At 26.3% G+C, this 24,356-nt stretch overlaps 4 protein-coding genes across 11 annotated transcripts; 1 reads left to right on the top strand and 3 right to left on the bottom strand.

Moving 5' to 3' along the window:
* On the bottom strand, positions 1-5,762 carry LOC124953730 (long-chain fatty acid transport protein 4-like). Its single transcript, XM_047505543.1, has 10 exons — positions 5,484-5,762; positions 3,617-3,767; positions 3,209-3,446; positions 2,838-3,063; positions 2,063-2,267; positions 1,742-1,934; positions 1,494-1,640; positions 1,272-1,409; positions 1,036-1,193; positions 1-934 (listed from the first exon to the last, which is right to left on the bottom strand). Exons 1-10 carry the CDS (start codon positions 5,663-5,665, stop codon positions 629-631), a joined length of 1,944 nt encoding a protein of 647 aa, XP_047361499.1. The 5' UTR covers positions 5,666-5,762; the 3' UTR covers positions 1-628.
* Positions 5,763-6,693: 931 nt separating this feature from the next.
* LOC124953672 (long-chain fatty acid transport protein 4) lies at positions 6,694-17,584 on the bottom strand. 7 transcript variants are annotated; one of them, XM_047505411.1, is made up of 13 exons: positions 17,034-17,273; positions 16,824-16,889; positions 12,445-12,890; positions 10,929-11,079; positions 10,602-10,839; positions 10,286-10,523; positions 9,925-10,126; positions 9,585-9,777; positions 9,294-9,434; positions 8,954-9,091; positions 8,703-8,860; positions 8,177-8,330; positions 6,694-8,048 (listed from the first exon to the last, which is right to left on the bottom strand). In XM_047505411.1, the coding sequence occupies exons 2-13, from the start codon at positions 16,887-16,889 to the stop codon at positions 7,894-7,896; spliced, it is 2,280 nt and encodes a 759-aa protein (XP_047361367.1). In that variant the 5' UTR covers positions 17,034-17,273; the 3' UTR covers positions 6,694-7,893. The 7 variants fall into 7 exon arrangements, with proteins under 7 accessions (XP_047361367.1, XP_047361368.1, XP_047361369.1 ...); XM_047505412.1 differs by lacking the exons at positions 16,824-16,889; positions 17,034-17,273 and adding exons at positions 14,403-14,876; positions 15,418-15,713; XM_047505413.1 differs by lacking the exons at positions 16,824-16,889; positions 17,034-17,273 and adding exons at positions 14,413-14,876; positions 15,418-15,713.
* A 1,213-nt stretch (positions 17,585-18,797) lies between these two features.
* Positions 18,798-21,055, bottom strand: LOC124953738 (tRNA (adenine(58)-N(1))-methyltransferase non-catalytic subunit TRM6). Its single transcript, XM_047505559.1, has one exon. The coding sequence runs from the start codon at positions 20,405-20,407 to the stop codon at positions 18,905-18,907; it is 1,503 nt and encodes a 500-aa protein (XP_047361515.1). The 5' UTR covers positions 20,408-21,055; the 3' UTR covers positions 18,798-18,904.
* LOC124953739 (translation initiation factor eIF-2B subunit gamma) lies at positions 20,265-23,114 on the top strand. 2 transcript variants are annotated; one of them, XM_047505561.1, is made up of 5 exons: positions 20,265-20,579; positions 21,088-21,776; positions 21,855-22,167; positions 22,251-22,477; positions 22,555-23,114. In XM_047505561.1, exons 2-5 carry the CDS (start codon positions 21,100-21,102, stop codon positions 22,709-22,711), a joined length of 1,374 nt encoding a protein of 457 aa, XP_047361517.1. In that variant the 5' UTR covers positions 20,265-20,579; positions 21,088-21,099; the 3' UTR covers positions 22,712-23,114. The 2 variants fall into 2 exon arrangements, with proteins under 2 accessions (XP_047361517.1, XP_047361516.1); XM_047505560.1 differs by having other exon boundaries at positions 20,266-20,919; positions 22,555-23,113.
* The last annotated feature ends 1,242 nt before the right edge of the window (positions 23,115-24,356 follow it).

The following is a 24,356-nucleotide window of genomic DNA, read 5'->3' as shown; positions in this document are numbered from 1 at the left end:
ATATCTATACCACATAATATTGTATCTAGTGTGAATAAATACAATGTAGATAAAATGAGATCTCAAAGTTATAAAGTCAAACAATCTAAAAAGTGATAATTTTTGATAATTGAATTTTTACTGTATTTATCAATGAAAATATTGTGAAAAGTAATAAGATATTCTTCTAGTTTATAAAGTGGCGCCTTTAACATCAAAATACTTATTTCCTTTAATTTATTATCTATGCAAAGTGTTTAACTAAGTTGATTTTTATCAAATCACGATTAATTTGCACGATTTTGATTTCTCTTGTAATAGAAATCGATACTAATTTGCAGGTTTAGAATCTGCATATTCCTGAATATTTTAATAGTATCGTGGATTATATTTTTTCATATAATTCCATATTTAAGATATATGTACGTGAGATTATATTCACGTATTATACAATGAAATTATTGTGTGCGATACGAGATCATAAATTGTTAGTGTCAATTCAAATGGTTTCTCGTATGTAAAAAAAGCTGTCTAATCCATGCGCCCTAATCCAATCAATTTTACACATTTATAGAGTTCACCATTACGAAAACAAAACAAAACAAAAAAAAAAAAGAAAAAATAGAAAAAGAAAGAAAAATATTGCTAATTACAACTTGGTAGATCCCGATATAATTTTTTGATATAGCTCGGGTGTAACTTCGACATATTCTTTATCTGATCGGAAATACACTTTATCTTGAATCTTATTAGGATCAAATCCTTCATTTTGAAGGCCAATTTTTTTCAATTTAAATGTACTTGTCATTTCTAATTCTTTGACAATCCTTAAGAAAATTGGTCTTGCGTAGGAAGGTAAAGCTTTGTCTAAACCCTCAGCAAGTGCTTTAAAGTCTATTAAACTTTCAGGGTCTACTATTGCTGCCATTCCTGCTTTTCCTTCTACACCAGGTATCTTTAAAAATAAAATAAATAATATACAATTAAATTACTTTCATCAATTAAAAATAAATAAACGTAATAAAATATATTTCGTATATATCAAAAACATTAAACCTGTACTCCGTAAACAGTTGTATCTCTATACCCAGCAACATTACTGATAACACCTTCTACCTCAGCAGTAGCAACATTTTCACCTTTCCACCTGAAAGTGTCACCTGTTCTATCCTTGAAGTAAAAGTATCCAAATTCATCCTGTATTAGAATGTCACCTGACAAAATAGAAATATATACGTGAGTATTTTCAAATGATAGAATCAATTATAAATTTTTAACAAATTTGATTTTACCTGAAAGAAATGCTTTATCACCCTTACAGAATACATTCTCTACTACTTTCTTTCGTGATGCTTCCTTATCCAAATATCCATTAAATTCTCTCTCTACATTTCCTTGTTTTATCAATCCTATTAGCATACCTGGTTCATCTAAAGAAGAAAATATAATTTATTAGCATTCCTATAATACACATCCACACATATAGAAAATCTGAATAACTAAGTATTACATACTTATTTCAGTTCGTATGCATAATCCATCTTTACCCCTAATTGGTTCGCACGTGTCAGGATTCACACGAATAAGAGCAACTGGATGAAGAAATTTAGGTAATATTGATGGAACAAAACCAACTGCTCCAACTTGATTGTCGACATTAACTGTACGTATAAAAAATCAACGAATTATATTATTTATATATATATATATATATATATATTTAAAAGTTATGAAAATAATTTTGTATAAAATAATCATTTACCAATATTAGCATTGCCTTCGCTCGATCCATAGACTTCCGTAATTTGTTCGATTTTAAAACGATCAACGAACTCTTGCCAAATTTGTGGTCTCATACCATTTCCGACCATTAGTCTAATCGAATGGGCTTTATCTTCCGGACGTGGTGGAGCTTTTAATAAATATCGACACATTTCGCCGATATATTGTGCCAACTAAAAATAAAAAAGAATTAATATTATATGATTAATACATATAACTATATATATTATTTCATATAGTATAAACATATCTACCATATTTATTAATTATAATTATAATACTTATTAATTATAACACTTACCGTGCATTTATACTTGATGCAATCAGTCCAATAAGCACTGACAGAAAATTTACTTCTTAAAACACTTGGAATACCTTTGGTAAGTGCACAACCTGTCCCTACTAATCCACCAGACATATGATATAATGGAATAGGATTATATAAAATATCACTATTCTTCTTCAATCCGAGCATATGATAAGTTGCCGTTATGACGAGTAGGAATCTGTTAATAAGACAATTTTTTTATTGTCTTATTTTATTTTATATGTCTTTCTTATATCAATAATTATTATTTAATATGTAATAATTATTTTCTAAAATATATAATTATTGTAATTATTTAATACGATTTATTTTGAGATAATCGATTGTGACAAGGAAGGATAACGCGAAATTTTTTTTTATTTCGTTAACCCTTTATAATAATTATTTTACTTTTTTCTTTTTTTTTTTTTTTTTTTTTTTTTTTTAAACTAAAGAAAAAACAATCGGTTATAAATTTCTTTGATATAAATAGCTTTTCAAAGCTAATATGCTGAGACTCGTGTAAAGCGACTAGATCTACATTAATCTGATTTGCAAGCAGTCGTAAGACTTCTATGACAGGATTATGAATGGTTCATTATACTTGGTACTATACCTATGATTTATGCATCATGTATGGAATGCATACAATAATATATGTAAGCTAAATTATACTTTATCTATAAGATCTAAATTATACTTTATCTATAGGATATCGTTTTAATATATTAAAAAATAAAATAATCATATTTAACATTAAGTATCATACCTTGAATTTGGTACAATAGCCACTTTGGGTAAACCAGTTGTACCACTGGTATATATATACAACAAATCATCTTTATAACCAGGTTCATTATCAACATCTGGTTGTTTTATGCTGGCATCTGCTATTAGTTTATCCAAATTTTTAATATCCCCGTTATATCCTTCGAAATTGCCACCTTGTTTATACTTGATTATTCCTTCAATAGAATCTGAAATATCTTCGATTGCTAAAACAAGAGAATATTTTTATTTTCTTTTTATTTTTTTTTTTTTATTTTTTTTTTTTTTTTTATTAATTCTTCCTTTCTCTACGAACTGGATTTAATTCCTATTCTAAAGAAGATAAAAAAAAAAAAAGAAGTTGTCATTTACCTAAAGAAAATTCCTCGGTATAAATTATGCTTTTAACTTTCGCAACGGTCAGGCAATGGCTTAAACATTGTTGACGTAAATTGGTATTAATCAAAGCTGTTATCACACCTATCTTCCCCAATCCAAGCCAAGTTGCGATATATTCCGGTCTGTTAAGCATCAAAAGTGCTACGGCATCACCTTTACCATATCCAGCTTCTTTGAAAATATTTGCTATTCGATTACTATATTTGTCAATCTGTAAAATATAGTAAGAAATGAGTCTATTGATTAGAATTTATTTTGATATGAGTTTATTTATAAGAACTTAGAATTTGAAATTTGGAACTTTCAACTTTGAACTTTTTTAATAAGTATTCATAAAAATTTTTTTATCGACATATCATATATATAAATATATATACTTACATCTTCGTTAGTCCAAGTACATCCTTCGAAAATAAAACACGGTTTATCTGGATAAAGACGTGCTCGTTCTTGGAAAATTTTCATAACCGTTGTATTATTTCTAACGAAACTTTTCAGATCTCGATTAGCATTCACATACCGATAGAGGAATCTGTAGAAAAAGAAAAAAAGAAAAAAAAAAGAAAAGAAAGAATAAATAAATAAAAAATTAAACATCGATTAAACTGGAATTTCATATGTATTTATATGAATTCTTCGTTGTTGTAAACTTTAAGTCACCTCAAAGTAACGATTTTCAATATATTTTTAATGTATATTTATAATACACATCATATATATATATATATATATATATATATATATATATATATATATATATATATGTATATATATTAAAAATATAATAAAAAATATATATTAATTATATAATAAAAGAATTATATATATATATACATGCATATATACTATAGAAAAAATTCGTCTGCTTTACGGCATTGTAAAGCGATTGAAACAGGTGTTCGTAAAATATTTACACGAAGGACAAATCCCACGGTGTAAGAGTAGGCTAAAGTAACGATGACGTTTCTGTGTAATGATTTTACTATATATGATATAAAAAGTTTTAACGTGGTGTAAAACAAATGATTCAAGAAAAAATAAAAAGGAAAAAAATAATACTGAAATTTATTATTATTTTTTACTTATCAAATTAAATGTTTTATATGTATTCGCGTAAAATATGCTGAAATATTCATTAATATTTATCGGTACGATAAGTGCACACTAATCGACTATTTCAATTTTCTCTTAAGTTAAAAGTTAGTACTTTTTAATTGTTTTTCTTTGTTCTTTTCTTTTTATTCCTTTTTTTTTTTATTCCTTTTTTTTTTATTCTTTTTCCTTTTTAAATTATCAGTACATAATATAATTTAAAAGTTCCAATAACATGATAATAATATTTTTTAAATAATTATATTAATCCTGAATTTATAAAATATATACATATATATATATCAACTATTTCGATATATAAATCAACTTTTTGTATGTATGTATGTGTATGTCTACATATAAACAAGCGGAACAATAAATTTTCTGATTAAGATATAATAAAAATTAAAAGTCATTGGGAAAAATATAAACATATATACAAGCATATATATATATATATATATATATACATACGTATATATTGTAGTTAATATAGGAAAAAAAGTACAGGTCATCGAGAATGATAGCCTTTAGCTCGTCATCCTATGTCCCATTATTTCCGATTAGTTAGGAAACTAAAAATATCGCTTTAAAGTTCACCAGATAATTTTCTCAAGTGTTTAAACATTTTCTTATTTTTCTAAATTTATTTTGCAATATTAATTTATTTTTAATGTATATATTTATATTTTATTTTATCTTATTAATTTATATATTCATATATAAATATGAAAACATATATTATATGTAATATATGTATATATATATATATATATTTATATATATATATAAATATATATATATATATATAAGAAAATTGGCTTTTATAAAGTATGCGACTTCATAGACATGTCGCATTAAAGCATGGATCGATAATATCTAAGTTGAAATGGCGAGACTGAATGTGATATTTTAGCGATAGAACTTAGGGATATTTTTTCTTTTTTTTTTTTTTTTTAATATATATATATATACACACACACATATACATATATGTATATATATATATGTATATATATATAGTTATTACCGAATCATCAAATATTAATTTTGATCTTGACATTAATCCTTAATCGTATCCTACTCAATCTTATCTCTTATAAAGGTATATTTATTAATAAAGAGAGAGAAAGAGAAAGAAGAGGGTTGTACTTACTTGATATCCCTTGGCAGTGTCTTCAAAATGACGTAGAACTTTCGATGAAACTTGCAAGTTAATGGGATAAGGGTGGCGGCCAAAAGTATTTGAGCAATTCTTCCTAAAAATCCGATCCTTGCTGTTAAGCCGGTGGCCATTAAACCGACAATAGCAAAAACAAGAAGTAACCTGATGTCCATTTTAACTGGGTCACCTTATGTGAAAAGTGTGCAGTTGTATAATCCGAAAGCTACGCTGCGCTCCCTTAAAAGCTACTGTGAATCGACGCTACTTCAACGCCACTATAAAGCGGAGGGTTGTGGCACTATTTCGTTTTTACTGAAAAATGGTCTTGCTGATATAAATATTATCAGCGCATTGTTATTACTGCCACGCTAATAGATCGAAAAAACTTATTATATATTTAATGTACATAAATATATATATATATATATATTACAATAATACTTTATTATTAATAATATATTGTAATATATAATATATTACAATAATAATTTATTATTAATAATTCGTAAATTAGATATTACATTGCGTCATACAAATCTGTTAAAAAAAATATTCTACCTAAGGGTATAACTTTGTATAACTAAGTTTATTACGATCGTAAAAAATAAATACGAGCTTTTTTTTACAATAACATTACCTAGACTATTACAAAGTCTATAGTTTTTTATTAGTTGGATATACTTTCCTGACATATCTCATTAAATTATTAATTTCTTATTAAAGTTTTGATAAACTAATACGTGTAACCAAATTTATAAATGTCAATGAGAAATTTTAACGAACTATGAAATTATCAGTGACTTATACAATTATCCTCCAATTATAGTCAATATTAATAAGTCAAGATAATTTTATAATATGTATAAATGCTCGATAATATTTCTTAAATAAGGATTATTATGAAATCAATGTTTGATAATATATATGTCATTAATTTTCAACTTAAATTTTTAAATTTATATAATGTATGATATGCATAAGTATATATTTCTATTATATTATATCTCATTTATAGATTAGAACGATGATAAAAAGAAATGATCTCTTTCTCTCTCTATCTCTTTGTAAGTTCTTATTCATATCTACTTATTTTCATATTTTCTATCTTTAATACTCGTTCTCTGATAATTTTAATATATTTTATTTAATATACATATACAGTCATTGAGAAAGGATGTGATTAAAATAAACGTATAAAAAATATTTGTAAATCAATTGCAATAAGCAATTGTTGTTTCATTTAATTAAAGTTAATAAAAAGTAGTATAATTATTGATTGCATACAGAAAATAGAAAACTTTTATTCTAAAAATTAACAAGTAAAAATAACAAGTAAAAATTTTCACCATGTTATAATATCCCATACATATACTTTACACCATATGAATATTACCTTCCTCTCTATATCTCTCATGAAACATCTTATATAGATAAATATTTTTTAATATTAAAAAAAAAAAAAAAAAAAAAAAAAGGAAAGAAAAAAAACAGAAACATAGGAAACTACAATTGTTACGAAAAGCTATTAGTATACCGGGATGTCGGGCAAATTATATTTCTTAATTTAAATTAAATTGCTATGTACAAACATAAATAGACGAAGGTATATCTCTATACACATATATAAGGAGGTCCAAAATAATTGGTAATAACTTTAAAACTTGTAACTTCATGTATTATCAACGAATTTTAATTATTATTATTATAATTATTATTATTGTTTTTTTTCTATTTTTTTATTAATTAATAATTAAAATTCGTTGACAATTTATGAAATTACAAGCTTTGAAGTTATTGACCTTTTATTTTGGACTACCCTGTATATCCACATATAGATTATTATAACATAATATAATGGTGTACGTTGTGAAAACGTTCATATGACAAGCAATTTTATCTTTGTCATTCTATTCATTATTCATTTATGTAATATGAACATATCTCGATTATGTTAATTATTAATATGAATAAATGATTATTAATTGAGAAGAAAATTATTGGATTGATCATTTATAATCAATTAATTCATTCAAATGGATAAAAAGTGTCATATGAATTAAATTCTCTGCTTTAACATTATCTAATTCAATTTACTTTCTAAATAAATTTTGGAAATTTGTAAAATATATACATACATACATACATATATATATATATATATATATATATATATATATATATATATATAAAAATGAAACGAGTAGTTTGACGTTCTCCATTTATGCGGTAAATAGTAAAAATTTAGCAAAGTCAAATCGATTTATCATAGTATATATAAGCAATAAAGAGCATTATATATATAAAATATGACATAATACATTTTTCTGATTTCATTCCAAGATGTCATCTTCTCAATATCATTTATTCTCGATTTTCCTTGATATCATTTATTGGAACAATTTTATAATTTAATTTTTCCTCCTTGAATTTCATCGAATATTTCTTTCGTTAACACCTGATATCCCAATTTGGGATCAAAGTAATATAATTTGTCTTGTATTCTTTTAGGATCGAAGCCTTCTTCTTGTAAATCCCTTTTCTTCAATTTAAATGTACCTACAAAAAAAAAAAAAAAAAAAAAAAAGAGAAGATCAGAAATTACTCTATCAAGAAATTAATATATTAATTATTAATATAATTAATTAATTATTATATTTGAATAATTTATATTATTTATCATTTACTTGTGAGATCAACTTTCGATAATATTCGAAGAAATTGAGGCCTAGCATAAAACGGTAATTGATCTTTAATATCGGATGATAATTGTTTTAGATTCAACGTGTTTGTTTCGTCACAAATAGCTGCCATACCAGCTCGTCCTTCTGCACCATGAACCTATATAATGATAGCAATTATAAGTTTGTTTTTATTATCTCGTAAAAAAAAAAAGAAAAAATATGTATGCATATAGATATACGAATCAGTGATTATGAAAGTAATTATATATTTTTTGTTTAGAGATATTTTTTAAAATTTGAATTTGTATTATTCAAAAATTATTTTTCGACAATAATAAATAAAAAAAAAATAAATAAATAAATAAATATATATTCATTCTTGAGAAAAATAATTCTCTTATATAACTATAAAATCTTAAGAATGAATAGCCTGATACAAGAGATAAATTTGTATAATTCCTATCTTTCATAATCATCGGAAAATATGTACATGTATGTATAAATAATTATATTTTTTTTTTAGAATTACCTCAACACCATAAATTATACAATCTTTATAATTTATAAAATTACTAATTATGGCTTCGACTTCGGACGTTGAAACATTTTCTCCTTTCCATCTAAACGTATCACCGGTTCTATCTTTGAAATAAAGATATCCCAATTCGTCTGCTACAAGAATATCACCTGAAATAAAATATTTTCTTTAGAATCAAACAAGAACATAATTAAGATATTAATTTTTTTATGATATATATATATATAAATATATATTTATACCAGATATAAAAGCAGAATCGCCTTTAGTGAAAACATCGCGTACGATTTTCCTGTCCGATGCTTTTTTATCCACGTATCCCAAAAATGCTCGTGTCGGGTTATTCGATATAATTTTTCCAATGAAAACACCAGGTTCGTCTAAATGAACAAAGAAAATAAAATAAAATAAAATAAAATAGGATAAAATAAAATAAAAACCTAAAAGAAAACAATACAACAACCGTTTGAAAAGCAGTTAATCCAAATAATCCACTTTATTCGCCACGATAATTTCTAAAATTCAAAATTATACAAAATGTAATAGCATTCGATCGATTATTTTTTATAAAATTTAACTTACTTGGACCACAAACTTGACACAATCCTTTGGCATTTCTTATTGGTTCACCTTCAGCATTTACTTTAATAATAGATATTGGATATATCGATGTAATAATTCGTGATATGAATCCAATAGCTCCAACAGTATTATCGATGTTTACTGAAAGAAATATATAAAATTATTTTTTTTTTATCTAATGATTAACAAAACTTCTTATTTTTCAAGTGACTTATTACTCGCAATCAAAAATAAATCTGTCACGTATTTATATAATCTTTTTTCCTTTTTTTTAATTTGATTTTCTCTTACCGATATTCGCATTACCCTCAGTAGCACCATAAAATTCAATGACCTGAGGTATATTAAAACGTGCTATAAATTGATGCCATATTTGTGGTCTAAGTCCATTACCAAAAATCATTCGAAGATTGTGTTGTTTGTCTTCAGATTTTACTGGTACTGCTAAAATGTAACGACACATTTCTCCTATATATTGTGCGATCTATAAAAAAAAAAGAAAAAAAAAAAAAAAAAAAAAAAAAAAAAGAAAAGAAAAAAAATGGATAATTTTTCACTATATTCATTATATTTCTTTCTAGGGATATACCGATTAAAAGATTTACTAATCATTAAAGAATTATTATATTACCGTGCATTTGTACTTAACGCAATCGTTGAAATAAGCACTAGCAGAAAATTTTTTTCTAATCACAGTCGTATTTCCATGTAATAACGCTTGACCTATTGACATAATACCACCTGCTGTATGATACAAAGGTAATGGCGTATATAATATATCGGAAGATCTCATTTTAGCTATGATATTAATTCCACTAGCGATGAATATAAATCTATATAAAAAAAAAAAAAAAAAAAAAAAAAAAAAAAAAAAAAAAAAAAAAAAAAAAAAAAAAAAAAAGAAAGAAAGAAAGAAAAAAAAAAGAAAGAATAAATGATTTAATCATCAAATGGGGAATTGTTCCTTATCGATCGTCTCATTTTTTTCTCACCTTGAATTAGTTATTACAGCAGCCTTTGGAAGACCAGTAGTTCCACTGGTATAAATATATAATAAATTATCGTGATAACAACTTTTGTCCTGTGGTATTGGTGACACTGTAGAAACCTCTGATAAAATATTTGTCAAGTTTTTTGCCTTTAAATGTTGCGTAGATTCTGGAGTTGTCTCATTTCCATATTTGTAGAGTGCTATATTTGCATTGAGTGTACTAGCAATATCCGCGATGACTACATTTGTATGAATTATAAATATGCATTATTGATTTCTTTTAATAAAATTCTTTATAGAAATATATATATATATACCTTCGACAAAGTCAGAACTATAGATCAATGCTTGACATTTAGCAATGTCGATGCTATGTAATAATGATGATTTACGAAGATTAATATTGATCAATGACGTTATTATGCCTATTTTACTTAAACCAAGCCAAATTCCAACAAAATCTGGTCGATTTTCCATTAATAATGCTACCACATCTCCTTTTTTATATCCATGATTTTTAAACGTCGTTGCAACTTTATTACTGAAATCTTCAATCTGTAAATATAAAAATGAAAGGGCAAATTAAAATAAATATAAAATCGAATATATATATATATATAAAAATTAATCGATTATTAGCATACTTGCTGGAACGTCCATTCTTGATCTTCGAATATGATGCACGTTTTATTAGGATGCCGTGCAACGTGTTGCCGAAATATATCGGCAACGCTTTTATTTTTTCTTTCATGGCCACGAATCAACCAAAGAAGTTTAATGTATCTTAGCAAACCTCTGCAAAGGTAAAAAAAGAGTCAAGAAAAAAAAAAAAAAAAAAAAAAAAAAAAAAAAAAAGAAAAAAAGAAAAAAGAGAACTAATTAATACATAAGAAATATAAAGGCTAAAAAATTCTGTATTAACTCAATGACGTACGAACAATAACGCATGTGAATCATCATTAACTTTATAATCACCAATCATTTATTCTTTAATCATAATTTACAAACATTAAGAAAGTGAAAAAATTGTTTGTTGAAACGACTGAAAGAAAAAAAAATAGGGAGATCAAAGAGCTACGAGGAAAATGCTGTAAAAAAAATGGAATAATATTTCCTTTCTAATGTAATAATATTGAATCCCGGTAATAATATTGAAAAAAAAAAAAAAAAAAAAAAAAAAAAAAAAAAAAAAAAAAGAAAAAAAAAGAAAAAAAAAACTTATCGTTCGATCGAATTCAATACTGTTCGATTGCAAAACGAATTCTCACATTTCCAACATTTTCCATTCGTACATCTCGAACTCATTGCTAAACGTAAATGATATTGGTATTACGTGATAGAATGAGTATACAAGATTCTAACAATGTCATTATATCAATTATGAATAATGAAAATGAAAATTATCAGTTAATATATACTATATATATATATATATATATATAAATAAATAAATATGATTATTCGAAATTGAATAATGAAACTTTTGTAAATCATAAAACCGTTATGTTGACCGATCAGAGAAAGCCGGCTGCCTAACGGTATTTCAAGTTATAAGATAGAAGAGAAGAGATTTTCATATAGTTAAAGAAAAATAATATATAGAACTGTTATTGGAAAAGGAGGGGTGGGGGGTAATAAAAGAAAGATAATAAATATTTTTCAAATGATACTTATCAAATGTATATATGCATTTATTATACGTATTGAAATTATGTAATAAGAGTATGAGAACAGATTCATTATATATATATATATATGTATATATATTCTATATATATATATATATATATTCTCTGTACACAAAGTGGGTCAAAAGTTTTTAAATGTTTTTAAAAAATTTGATTATTCTTTCCTCACATTTTTAAATTTAATATCTTCTTTTCTTTTACTTTTTATTATTATTATTTTTTTGTTGTTGTTGTTGTTGTTATTTTTTTTTATTTTCTTCAGATAGAAAAAATTATAATTAGTTGGTTAATTATTACAATTATAAAAGGTTTACTTAAAAAAAAAAAAGAGAAAAAGAAAAAAAAAAAAAAAGAAAAAAACCGGGAAAAAAAAGAGAAAGAAAAAAAAAAGTAATTAGTTTTTAAAATCATCCAAGTATTGTTGACCTATCTAAACGCACATGCATATAAAGAATATTTTTTATTTACTTACTTGACATCACGTGGTAATGTACGAAAGGCAATATAAAACCATCTTAGACGACCACCAGCAACAAAGTACGCAACGATCACAACAACAAAAAGTTGTAGAAGAAACATGTGGCCGATGTAAAATGTTAAGAAGGCCAACGAAACTGCGATAAATGTTATTAACAGCATGACTAGCATTAATTGACGAAGAAAACGGCCAATTGTTTGACAACGTGTTGGTGGTAATGAGTTTCTACATCCACCAAGTATATTTCCTACAGTCTGCGTACTACCAGATAACGTTGTTACATCTACCGGTTTTTCTTCTTCTTTTCCCTCTTCAAGATTGACTACTACTTCGTTCGTACTCCGGACTTGCGACACCGATGCCGTTGTCGTCATCGACGTTGCCTGTAATCGGTTCAATGATTCCCCTACTCTTGTATGGATTTTGCCCCTCTCTACGTCCTGCAATATGAGAAAAGTATTTTCCTTTCCTTTTTCTTTTCCCCCCTCCTCATTCTCCTCGTTCACTTCTTTTATTTTTTTTCTTTTTTTCCTTTTCTTTTCCTTTCTTTAATATTATCTTTTATTTTTCCTCCATTATATAGTTATACACATATATTGACTAATGATCGATTCTCTTTAACAATTATTATTGAAACAATTAAATTATATATATTGTGATTTGATGCTTTTAAATTCTTGACAATTTTTTATTGTTAGTTTTGTATTTTTCTTTCTTTTCTTTTTTTTTTTGTTTTTTTTTGTTTTTTTTTTGTTTTTTTTTCTTCCTGTTCTTCATAGACTCGTCATGTGATTGCAAAAGGACGACAGAATTTTTTTTATTAATCATATTAACCCGTTTTTATTTTATTATTATTTCCTACTTTTATTTTTCTTTTCTGTTTTTTTTTTTTTTTTTTTTTTTTTTCTAATATACATATTTTTCATTCTTTTTACTAGCTTTTTTCTTTGTCCCTTTTTCTTTTATGTATGTATTTGTAAATATAATTATATAGTAACTGCATTGATACTACTTGTTATGTTTTATTTTTTGTTTCTCCAATTCTTATTATCTTTTGCGTGTTTTCTTATATGAATATAGCAATAACATATATTTTTTTTTTTAACTATTTTTATCTTTATTATATTGCCATTTGCATATTATTAAATTTCATGTATATAAATATGCAGTTATATCTTAAAAATAACGTTATGTATTTTTATTGCATCTCATTAATACACAATATACTGAAATATATAAAGATGATTGATATATTTTGTATATGAATAATCTGCACGGTCGTTGGTTGAAGAAACATGAAATTGTAGAGAGAGAGAGAGAGAGAGAGAGAGAGAGAGAGAGAGAGAGAGAGAGAGAGAGAGAGAAAAAAAGAGAGAAACTAAGTGAAAGTTAAAACGACAGAAATACGTTACGAGTTACTTTGCCAAAGTGCTTCGTCATTATTGATAATTCTTTAATTTTTTATTGTTTCTTATCAAATGTAACATTTCAGATAATGAAAAAAATATTGAATAATTTTAAATGTTTAATCATGCTAGAAAATTCCAGGTAGTACGGTCAGAAATATTACATATGTAAAGATATGATAATTTTCATAGAAGATACACGTCAGCTAGCATTAAATTGTGATGCTGTTTCGTGATTAATCAATCAAAGCTTATTTATAGCTGTTAAGCAAATTATCAAAAGACGATATCTACATTATTCATGTCACATATAATGTATATACATATATATATATATATATATATACATATACATACATATATATATATATATATATAAATATAGTTATATTATATATAATATATCCATTCACCAATATATGATTAATAATTAATCTTAAATTCATTTTTTAAAGACTATTATTTGACAATAATATTTCTAATTTGATATTGCGTGTATGAGCCTGAAATAAGAGAATAAAATAAACGTTCTCGTTTAATACGTACGTGCACGTACCTATAATTATCAAAATGATCATTTATATCAGGTCGATAGTGTTAAAATGACAGCTTTAACGAACACGATATCTATCGTTTCATACACGTCGCATCATTGTAGTTCTTTATCATGATTTTTGATTGTGAATATTCGCATCATTAACGGTTGTCCTCAACTACTAGCAGTTGTGTTTATGTAACAGGACATAGCTCATTTACTCATTCTTACAGTTCGTTTGTTCGTTGATTCGCGTTCGTTCTTTATTCTTACGTATTTATTCTTACGTATATTCTTATAATTTTCTTTCTATTTCTTTTTTCCTCCTTTTCCATTTTTATTTTCTACCATTACATATATATGTATATATACGTATAATACATATATATATATATATATATATATATATATATATATATGGCAATAGAAAAAAAAGTATGCGTTGAAAATTGTCGATACTGTTTTCCATAAATTATAGTGCTCAACTGTAATTTAAAGTAATTACATCATAATTAAATTCTAGCATATGAACTATGAGAAACTTTATCTTCTAACATTTTTTTATCAAAGATTTAATATAAATATGAATGACGAATGTTGACTGTCTAGTTTTACAATTCTCTTCTTGATTTATAAAATATTTCTATGACAATATTCATACTATATCGACATTATATAATTTTAATGGAAAACTATATGATGAAAGAATAACATTGAACATAGAGTGAAATAATATAGATGACAAAGAAAAAAAATAATAAATCAATAATTATTAAAGTTTTATTTAACGATAAATAACAATATACTAATGAAAGAAGATCGTACGAGCAAATAATTCTCAATTAACATAATTAATATGAAATAATAATAGTTAACATAAAATTGTCAAATTGTTTAATACAAAATAATTATAAAAAAAAAATATTAATAACTTGATACACATATACATGTATATATATACACATATATATATATATATATATATATATATGTATGAGAAAAAACGTTGTATATTTGTTTACTTACTTAATACTACAAACTTGTTATGTAAATAAAGTAAACATAAAGTTAACCTAATTATGATTGATGAACACAAGCAAGCGTCAGGTAAAGCACAATATAATTATCACAGAAAAAAGTATGACCTCATTTCACAAACAACTATATCTGTACAGTTAAATTTGTGCCATTAAACTAAGTAACACATTTACAAATTATGGTATCGTTTATCAATTGTAAAATAAAAAAAAGTACGCTATCTCAGTAGATGCTGAAATTTTGATAACGAAATCTTAGTTTCGTCAATATACCACCAGATGGTGCGAGGATGCTAGTCTAATCATAAAAAAAAAAAAAAAAAAAAAAAAAAAAAAGGAAAAAAAAAGAATAAATATATAATTAAAATAATAATAATATTTATGATATAATCCCTCAATTAACATATTAACATATATAGAAATAATAATGTTGAAAAAAAAAAAAAGATAAAAAATTCAAATACGTTTTATATTATAAAGTTATATGAATAATTATTATAGTCGCTACTTGGCAAATAATAGGTCGAGAAAGTAAACATGAATAGGTCTAGAAACTCTCCTTTTATCCGCTTTCATCTCTTTCAGGAGTAAACTGAAGTTAGAAAATCTCTTCGACACTATGTTGTCCTCCTTGTTAATTGGAGAATACACTTGCTTTCTTTTTTCCTTTCTCTAACGGATTATAACGCATCATATCCGTTTTCTAATGATATGTGAAGTACACAAAGTACAATATAACAACAAAATTTTATAAATCATTATTAAAAAAAATATATATATATGAACATATATCTTTTTTTTTCGAAACTTAAAGAAAAATACGTAAATTTTCTTTACTCTTTATCGCATTATTATTTCAAAAAAAAATTTTACATCAGATTATTTATTTATTTTTATTGTATGCAAGAGATCTAAATTATATAAATGATGCCGTTAATGATACGAAATTATTAATTAGACGATACGAATGATTAATCTAGTGGTTAAATTAATTTATATATGTTAATTTTGTAATGTTAAAAATCAGAATTTTTAATGTAACATAATATTTCCCGAAATTTTCGTAGGTTAATTTTTTCCTTTTTCTGACTTTAATTAGCTCAATTTTGTGACTTTACAGCCCAGTTTTACGATTTACGATCTAAACAAAAAAAAAAAAAATTAGCTTTAAAAATCTCGAAATATGATAAATGATTTTTAATATCATTTGTAGAAACTTTTTGGTCTACATCATCATGTGTGTATAACAAGATCTTTTAAATTTGAACGCAATAAACGATATCGATAATAAAAAATGTTAATTCTTTTTGTTTCCATTTTTTTGTTTTGTTTTGTTTTGTTTAATACGTAATCGTAATAAAAATTCCATGATTAATATATTTCCCCAATACTTACGCGATTTTTATCATCGATCATGTTCAATACAACGCTATTCCCATTTTCAACGTTATTGACGGACATCTTGAAAATTATATATGAAAAAATGAATCCTCTTGAAGAATAAAAAGAAGAAGAACAAACACTAACTAATAAAAATAAAAAATAAAAAAAAAAAAAATTGATCTAAAGCAAGCTCGTTTGATAAATGATGATGTTATAAATCACCTCGCATTGCACAATAAATTCCTTCACTTTTGATATTTTTTCACAAAATAAACTTAGGAATTGAAATACTGTTTTAGGATTTAAAAGTTTTCATTTGAAATTAAAATCAATGAATAAACACAATGAGGTATTACGAACGTTTTTCGATTCGAATAAATTATTCCATTGTCCTTTTGCACTCACGTACGATATTAATAGACATGTATAATTCTTTTTTAACAGTTATTAAGTTTCTATGATATATTGTTATTGTTATTATTATTACTATTACTATTACTATTATTATTATTATTATTATTATTATTATTATTATTATTGTTATTATTATTATTATTATTACTTTATGTTCCTATGTAGAAAGTTTAGAGAAAACGTAAAGAGAAAATAAAAATGCGAGAAAAAAAGAGAAAAAAGAAAAATATATAAATAAATATACGCAAAAGGAGATATAACTGATAAAAAACGATTTACTAAATAAAAAGAACCGATATATGTATACGAAGATACGTGTATCGACTGTAAATCGTCTACGAGTAAACTAAAGAGAAAGAGTTTCCTACATCGACCTACCTCAGCTGAGTATATACAACAGTTCTCCCTCCTTCATTCTATGATCGTGGCATAAATACTCTCAAAAACCTGTATACGTTTCAATCATTTTTTATAGTCATTCAACTTAACGAACTGAAGCCAATAAAAAAAAAAAAAAAAAAAAAAAAAAAGAAAAAATACATAAATATTTATCTTCCATAAATATATATTATATTTATATGTAGATAAATGTATTTGTTTATAAATGTATTATAAACAAATTAATTAAAAAGATTATACGTGAATGTATATATATGTATACATTAATATGTATGTATGTATATATGTATACATTAATATGTATGTACACATGCGCGTGTATGCGTTTGTGTGTGCGTGTGTGTGTGTATACGGACGAAAGTACCGAAAAAAAAAAAAAAAAAATCTTGCATATATTTGAATTCTTCGGTGTCATTAGGTCACCTTTTTCTTATCTCATCGTTATGCGAGAAAAAAAGGAAATGAAGATTTGAGTTATTTGTTAAATTATTCATTATACAGATATTATTAATTATACGGAAAATTTAAATAAAACTTTGAAAGTATTATTAAATTTATAATATATTTGATTTTTGGATAAATATCATCATCGTTTCTTGATATAAATGTAAAAGAATTTTTTATGAATTATAAATATTTCATTTCCTTTTAATAAAATTGAAATATGAACATATTTTTATTATTCATCTATAATTGTATACCTAAGAATCTTATTTTCATTAATTCCTTGCCATACGATTCAATTTTTTTATATCGCATGCCACAAATGATAACAATGTCACACGTCGGGCCATTCACAGGTTTGCCTGAACGTTCTTCATTCACGTTTTATTTACATTTGACACAATCACCTCACTACGTCTCTGATAGGTCTTGTTGATGTTTGGCCCGATCGGCATATCATGTCTCTGACACGACATTGTAAGTTATGTAGTTAAAAATAAATTGTAACGTGTAAAAGTGCACATATCTTATATTAAGATTGTTCAAATTTTGATCAACAAAAAATTTGTCATTCTTATGTTGATTAATTAGAAAAATTTGTTAATCAATATCTTTAATAGATAAAAAAGAAAAGAAAAAAAAAAAAAAGGAAGAACAAGCTGTTGTGTTTTGATTGGTATAAAATGTATTTATATGATTTTTCTTTTCTTTTATACAAAAATCATAAAAACATTTTGAAAATTTTATATTTATATATATATATATTTTCATCTTATTTATGTATATGGATTTTCTTATTTTTATATAGAAATTAAATTATTGTCTAATTAATATCATTATTCGACTAAATATCCTGTTAAAATATAACCACCTGTATCGCTCGTTAAAATATCTGGATGTGTCCTATCTGGTAATATCTGATATGAACGTAAGAAATTTGAAAACAGTCTTAAATTCACTACATTTTGTGTTTGTTTAAGAGCTATGTACGTTTCCTGTAATGGTTCTCTATAAGCATGAAAAATTACAAATGGTCTAGATGCACCAAGAAAAGGCAACAAAGATTTGACGATGTTTAAAGGATGTTCTTTGGCCACAATAACTAAACCTCGAGCTTTAGAACCTTTCAAAAGATCCAATGCATATTGCGTTTCTATTAACCATTTTGGTTTTTTAATAGGTTCTGTTTCAATGGGATCATCTAATTTGCGTTTTAAAGTTTTTCTTGTTTCTACTTTTTCTTCTTCACTTACATCACTCATAAGTTTAGATTCATTTGTATCATTAACATTTTGCAAAATTAAATTTTTATCCACTTCAATTGTATCCATATTGAGCATTCCATTGCTTGTAGTTTCAGTCTTATCAATATCTATAGCTTGACCAACTTTTGATACTTCTGTGTTATCTTCTACTTTAATTTCTTGTTCACAATCGTTATTACTATTTAATGATATTTCATTATTTTCAGATTGAGAAGTAGTAGGAGTAGATACTGTTCTACAAAGAGATATATCACTTAATAATGATGATTCCCCTTGATAATGTAATCTTAAAAAGCTATAAATATTAACTGTTATGTGTCTTTCAATCTGTTCCTTAGGAAAATTCATAGCTTGAATAATAGCTAACTGAGGTATATTTCCAGGATGCATATTTATTAATAATCCTGTAGTATTTGCACCAATTCTATGCAATATGGCAGCTCCAGGTAATCCTTGTGAACCACTGTCATATAATAAATATAATCCATCCGATTGAACATCGCTATATGATAACAATTGAGAAAGAGCATCCATTCTTAATCCTCCTACACGTGTATGATCTTGTCTAAAGTATACTTCGTGTAATGATACTATAGTAGGTTTACATACTATTAAATAACGAAAGTATTTTTGTTCTTTCTTCTTTATATATTTTTCTTGAGAGTATTCTGTTTTTACAGAGAAAGATTTACTATTTTCTATAAGAGTACCAACTATCTCCTTTCCAGACTTTCCAGATTCTTGAAGTTGCAAAATTTCTTCTTTCGACAATTTTTGAGAATTACCATCATTGATGATACAACGATTGTCTAAACCACTCGATACGGTGTTCTTTAAATCATTCCAAGATTCTGCCTCTTTTATAGTCTTCAATGTATAAGATCTTTTATTATTTTTCGATGGGACCATTTCAAAAGTTGTCCAATAAGGTTTACCAATTATTTCTTGCATATCTACTTCATCCTTTCCTAACATTAATATTCCATTTAATGACACCTTATATACTTTAGTGTACTTTTGTTTTTTCACTATCACATAATTTCCAGCTTTAATTACATCCTCGTTTTCACCCATACTTTATATTTTCTTTTTATTTTACAAAATTAATCTCTTTAATACCAATGTTTCTAAGTGTAACGACTCGTCAATTTTAGGTTAAACAGTATTAAATATGCGGTCATATAAAGTGAGTTAAATGGCACATGTAACTGATACTACATTACCACCTTGTGATATTATTTATAATGTAAATATAATTTATACTTTTATTCAAATCAATTAATTAATTGTAAAAAAAGGAAAAAGTAACCGCGTTTTTAACAACAATTGAATGATTAATATTCATTTATGTATTATAAAATATTATAATTTACTTTTATATTTTATGAAAAGATAAAATACAATAGTAAAAATAATCAATGGAATATTTATATGTTATAACAAAATTGGCGAGATAATTATTTTACGACAAATATCTATATTCTCTCTTTTAAAAAATATTTTTGTTAAAATGTGTAATAGTACGCAACATTTTCACTGCTAGAGTCATCAGAATGAAAAGCTAACCTATATTTATTCTGTAGATAGTAAGTATTTGGTAAATTTTCTCTTTGCGAATATAACGTTCTCATGTGTCGTTATTAATAATTTAAAAAGAAACAAAAAAATAATATAAATATTGTTTACGATGAACGTTATTAGTTCGTAAATTGTTTTATATCATATTAAAAACTAAAAAAATTATTTTTTTGCAGCAAATATAAAGGATGGTTATTTGTACTGAATTTCAAGCAATTGTACTTGCTGGCGGAAAGGGTTCTCGTATGACAGAACTCACAGCTGGTCAACCAAAATGTTTATTACCTATTGGAAATAAACCAATGATTTGGTTTTCTCTACAGCTACTTGAACGTAGTGGATTTAAGGAATGTATTATAATAGTATCAGAATCAGCGAAGAATGATGTATCGTTGTTGTTGGATAAATTAGATTTAAAAATTAAAATGGAAATTATAGGAATACAAGGTGCAGAAGATCTTGGTACCGCAGATTCCATTAGACTTATTCATGAAAAAATTCACACAGATTTTTTAGTATTATCGTGTGATTTGATAACAGATATTGATATCTCTGAAACATTAAATCTATATAGAAAACATAATGCGAGTATTACAGCATTAATGTTACCAATGTTCAAAATATCAGATGAATTTGTTACTCCAGGACCTAAAAATAAACAAAAACCAGAAACAGATCTAATGGGAATAGACAATGAGACTGGACGTTTAGTATTTTTGGCGTCGGCTTCAGATTTCGAAGAAACAATAAATATATCACAAAAAATTCTCAAGAAACATACCAATTTTACTATGTATTCTAAACTGATGGATGCACATGTGTATATTATTAATAAGTGGGTTTTAGATTTTCTAGTATTTAATAAGTAAGTAATTATATAAATAAAAAAATAGAGAGTAAATACTTTAATCGAATAAATATATTTATGTATTTTATTTTTTAGAAACATTAGTACATTGAAAGGTGAACTTCTTCCATATATAGTTACTAAGCAATTATCAAAACCACCTAAGCAATGTCCAGAAGACAAAAATACTTCCATGGTACAGGTAAATTTGAAAGAAGATATATTCCGTTTTGCAGTTGCAAAACCATTAGACGAGTTAATAAGAAGAATGTCTGCATTTAATGACCACAGTACTGATTTACAAGAAGCTTATCATGATGATATAATTAGATGTTATGCTCACATTATGAATAATGGGTTTGGATTAAGAGCTAACACTATACAAATGTATCATTTTGCAAATTTTAAGGTACATATAATAATATACAATTTTATATATGTATATTAATTTTATAAAGATGAAATGAAAAGTATTAATATATATTATTACAGATATCGGATTGGTCGTCTAGTATTATAAAATCTGATCTATTCCTGAATACATCATCATCTGCTACTGTTAAAAGTACACAAGTTCAAAATTGTAGTATAGATGAAAATGCATTTATTGATGAAAAGACATCCCTGAAAGTTAGTCACATTGGTCCTAACACAATTGTTGAAACGAAAACCAGAATTTTAAATAGTGTTATAATGGGCAATGTAACTATAAAACAAAGGCAAGATATTTTTATGATACAAAAGGTATATAAGAATACAAAAGAATACACTAAAATATATCTGTACAAATTTGTAGATGCGCAATACACAACAGTATTTTATGCAATGGATCTATCATCGAAGAAGGTACCGAATTAAAAAATTGTATAGTTGGAGCTCAACATGTTGTAACATCTAACAGTCAACATTCTCGAGAAGTATTAACTGAAGCTGACAGATTAATAGAGATTTAATTATTCACTAATAATTTATTATTCGAAGTATGTATGACTTAAGTGACAGGTATGGATCATGCGTTTATTGTATCGGTGTATAAACTTGTGTCAATTAGAAAAAATTTAAAGAAATTATCTTTGAATTTAATTATATCTTATTCATTTACCTGTAGAAGTATTACGTAAAGTGTTAGTACATATAGTTTAATCATAATTAGATTGAAGGGATTTAGAAAATATATTAAAATATGCAGCTATTCGCTCGGTAGTACTTGCGTTTCGTGATTTATCATTAGATTTTAATACATAGCAAATACTATCGACCCAGGTCTCACCACGTGGAGGTTGCTGCATGTGGAGACCCACGGACTGACGGTGATTCTAATTTACTCTAAAATCCGCGTTCCGCGATACCGATCCCTTATGCCTTCCGCCGCTTAGGATATCTAGGGCGACTTAGCTAACAGGAGGTATATAGCCTTAGCTACAGGGACCCCACTTACAGAGAGCTTTACCGTTCGACTTCCTCGGCTCAGGCATAACGGATTATTATGCACATCTGAATTTGTGCTTCCGAATTTCGAACAATCAAAGCGCATTAATCGCGTTCGCGACACTCACGTGTTTTATAATTACGTAGATTCTACTGTTCTATCCAAATTCGCGAAGTAATCTAATAGAAATGTTAAAAAAATAAAACGAAGTCCCCGGTAGGATCTTCAATCGCGAACGCGAACATTTACGTGTGTGTTAAAATAACGGTGACTCTAAGTTGAAATCCGAAGTGACATGAGTTAACCGGGATTATGACTCTCGATGATATTTGATCGAGGGATTTTCCCCCGCTTACAAATAACATGATCGTCATAATATCGATCAGCTACATGTACTGCACTACTAGGTGACACCTTTCGCGCACCCCAAATTTCAACACTAAACGGAAGTCCATGATAGGACTTTTAATCGCGCCCGGACACCCACGCAAGTGTTCGGAAAACGGTGACTCTACTCTAAATAAACTAATCGAATATTCGAGCAAACAAAACGAAGTCCCCGGTAGGACTTTTAATCGCGCACGCGAACACTCACGTGAGTGTTAGAATAACGGTGACTCTAAGTTGAAATCCAAAGTGACATAAGTTAACCGGTATTTTGACTTTCGATGTTATTTGGTCGAGGGATTTTCCCCCGCTTACAAATAAGAGGATCGTCATTACATCGGCTAACTACATGTACAGCACTACAAGGCAAGCCGTTCGCGCACCCCGAATTTCAACACTAAACGGAAGTCCATGGTAGGACTTTTAATCGCGCCCGGACACCCACGCAAGTGTTCGGAAAACGGTGACTCTACTCTAAAAAAACGCGTTCGCGAGATAATCTAATCGAATATTCGAGCAAATATAAACGAAGTCCCCGGTAGAACTTTTAAGTCGCGCCCGCGTTCATTCACGTGAGTATTAGAAAAACGGTGACTCTACTCTAAATTCGCGTTTTCGATACGAACAATCAAACGAAGTTTAATCGCGCCCGAGAACACCCACGCTTGTGCACGCCGACACGCGCGCCAGTGTTCTTCCTATCCTTCCCGTATTCGCGCGTAAAAATCGATGATGAAGAATCGGTGATCCAGACCGGAGAAAACGAAGAAACGGAGAAAATA

The sequence above is a fragment of the Vespa velutina genome, chromosome 13 (assembly GCF_912470025.1).
Source record: "Vespa velutina chromosome 13, iVesVel2.1, whole genome shotgun sequence".
Classification (NCBI taxonomy): domain Eukaryota; kingdom Metazoa; phylum Arthropoda; class Insecta; order Hymenoptera; family Vespidae; genus Vespa; species Vespa velutina.
The sequence above is the reverse complement of the archived record's forward strand: the minus strand, read 5'-3'. Positions and strand labels throughout refer to the sequence as shown.

What these genes read in the sequence shown, in the direction of transcription:
- LOC124953730 (XM_047505543.1), bottom strand. Translation starts at nt 5,665, where the DNA reads ATGGACATCAGGTTACTTCTTGTTTTTGCTATTGTCGGTTTAATGGCC. An exon ending in GCATCAAGTATAAATGCACG is followed by an intron (nt 1,935 to 2,062) that starts GTAAGTGTTATA and finishes TTTTATTTTTAG; the next exon opens with TTGGCACAATATATCGGCGA. An exon ending in CAACTGTTTACGGAGTACAG is followed by an intron (nt 935 to 1,035) that starts GTTTAATGTTTT and finishes TTATTTTTAAAG; the next exon opens with ATACCTGGTGTAGAAGGAAA.
- LOC124953672 (XM_047505410.1), bottom strand. Translation starts at nt 16,889, where the DNA reads ATGTCCGTCAATAACGTTGAAAATGGGAATAGCGTTGTATTGAACATG. An exon ending in TAGTTCTGACTTTGTCGAAG is followed by an intron (nt 10,524 to 10,601) that starts GTATATATATAT and finishes ATACAAATGTAG; the next exon opens with TCATCGCGGATATTGCTAGT. An exon ending in GTATAATTTATGGTGTTGAG is followed by an intron (nt 8,331 to 8,702) that starts GTAATTCTAAAA and finishes ATCATTATATAG; the next exon opens with GTTCATGGTGCAGAAGGACG.
- LOC124953738 (XM_047505559.1), bottom strand. Translation starts at nt 20,407, where the DNA reads ATGGGTGAAAACGAGGATGTAATTAAAGCTGGAAATTATGTGATAGTG.
- LOC124953739 (XM_047505561.1), top strand. Translation starts at nt 21,100, where the DNA reads ATGGTTATTTGTACTGAATTTCAAGCAATTGTACTTGCTGGCGGAAAG. An exon ending in ATCATTTTGCAAATTTTAAG is followed by an intron (nt 22,168 to 22,250) that starts GTACATATAATA and finishes ATATTATTACAG; the next exon opens with ATATCGGATTGGTCGTCTAG. An exon ending in AATGTAACTATAAAACAAAG is followed by an intron (nt 22,478 to 22,554) that starts GCAAGATATTTT and finishes ACAAATTTGTAG; the next exon opens with ATGCGCAATACACAACAGTA.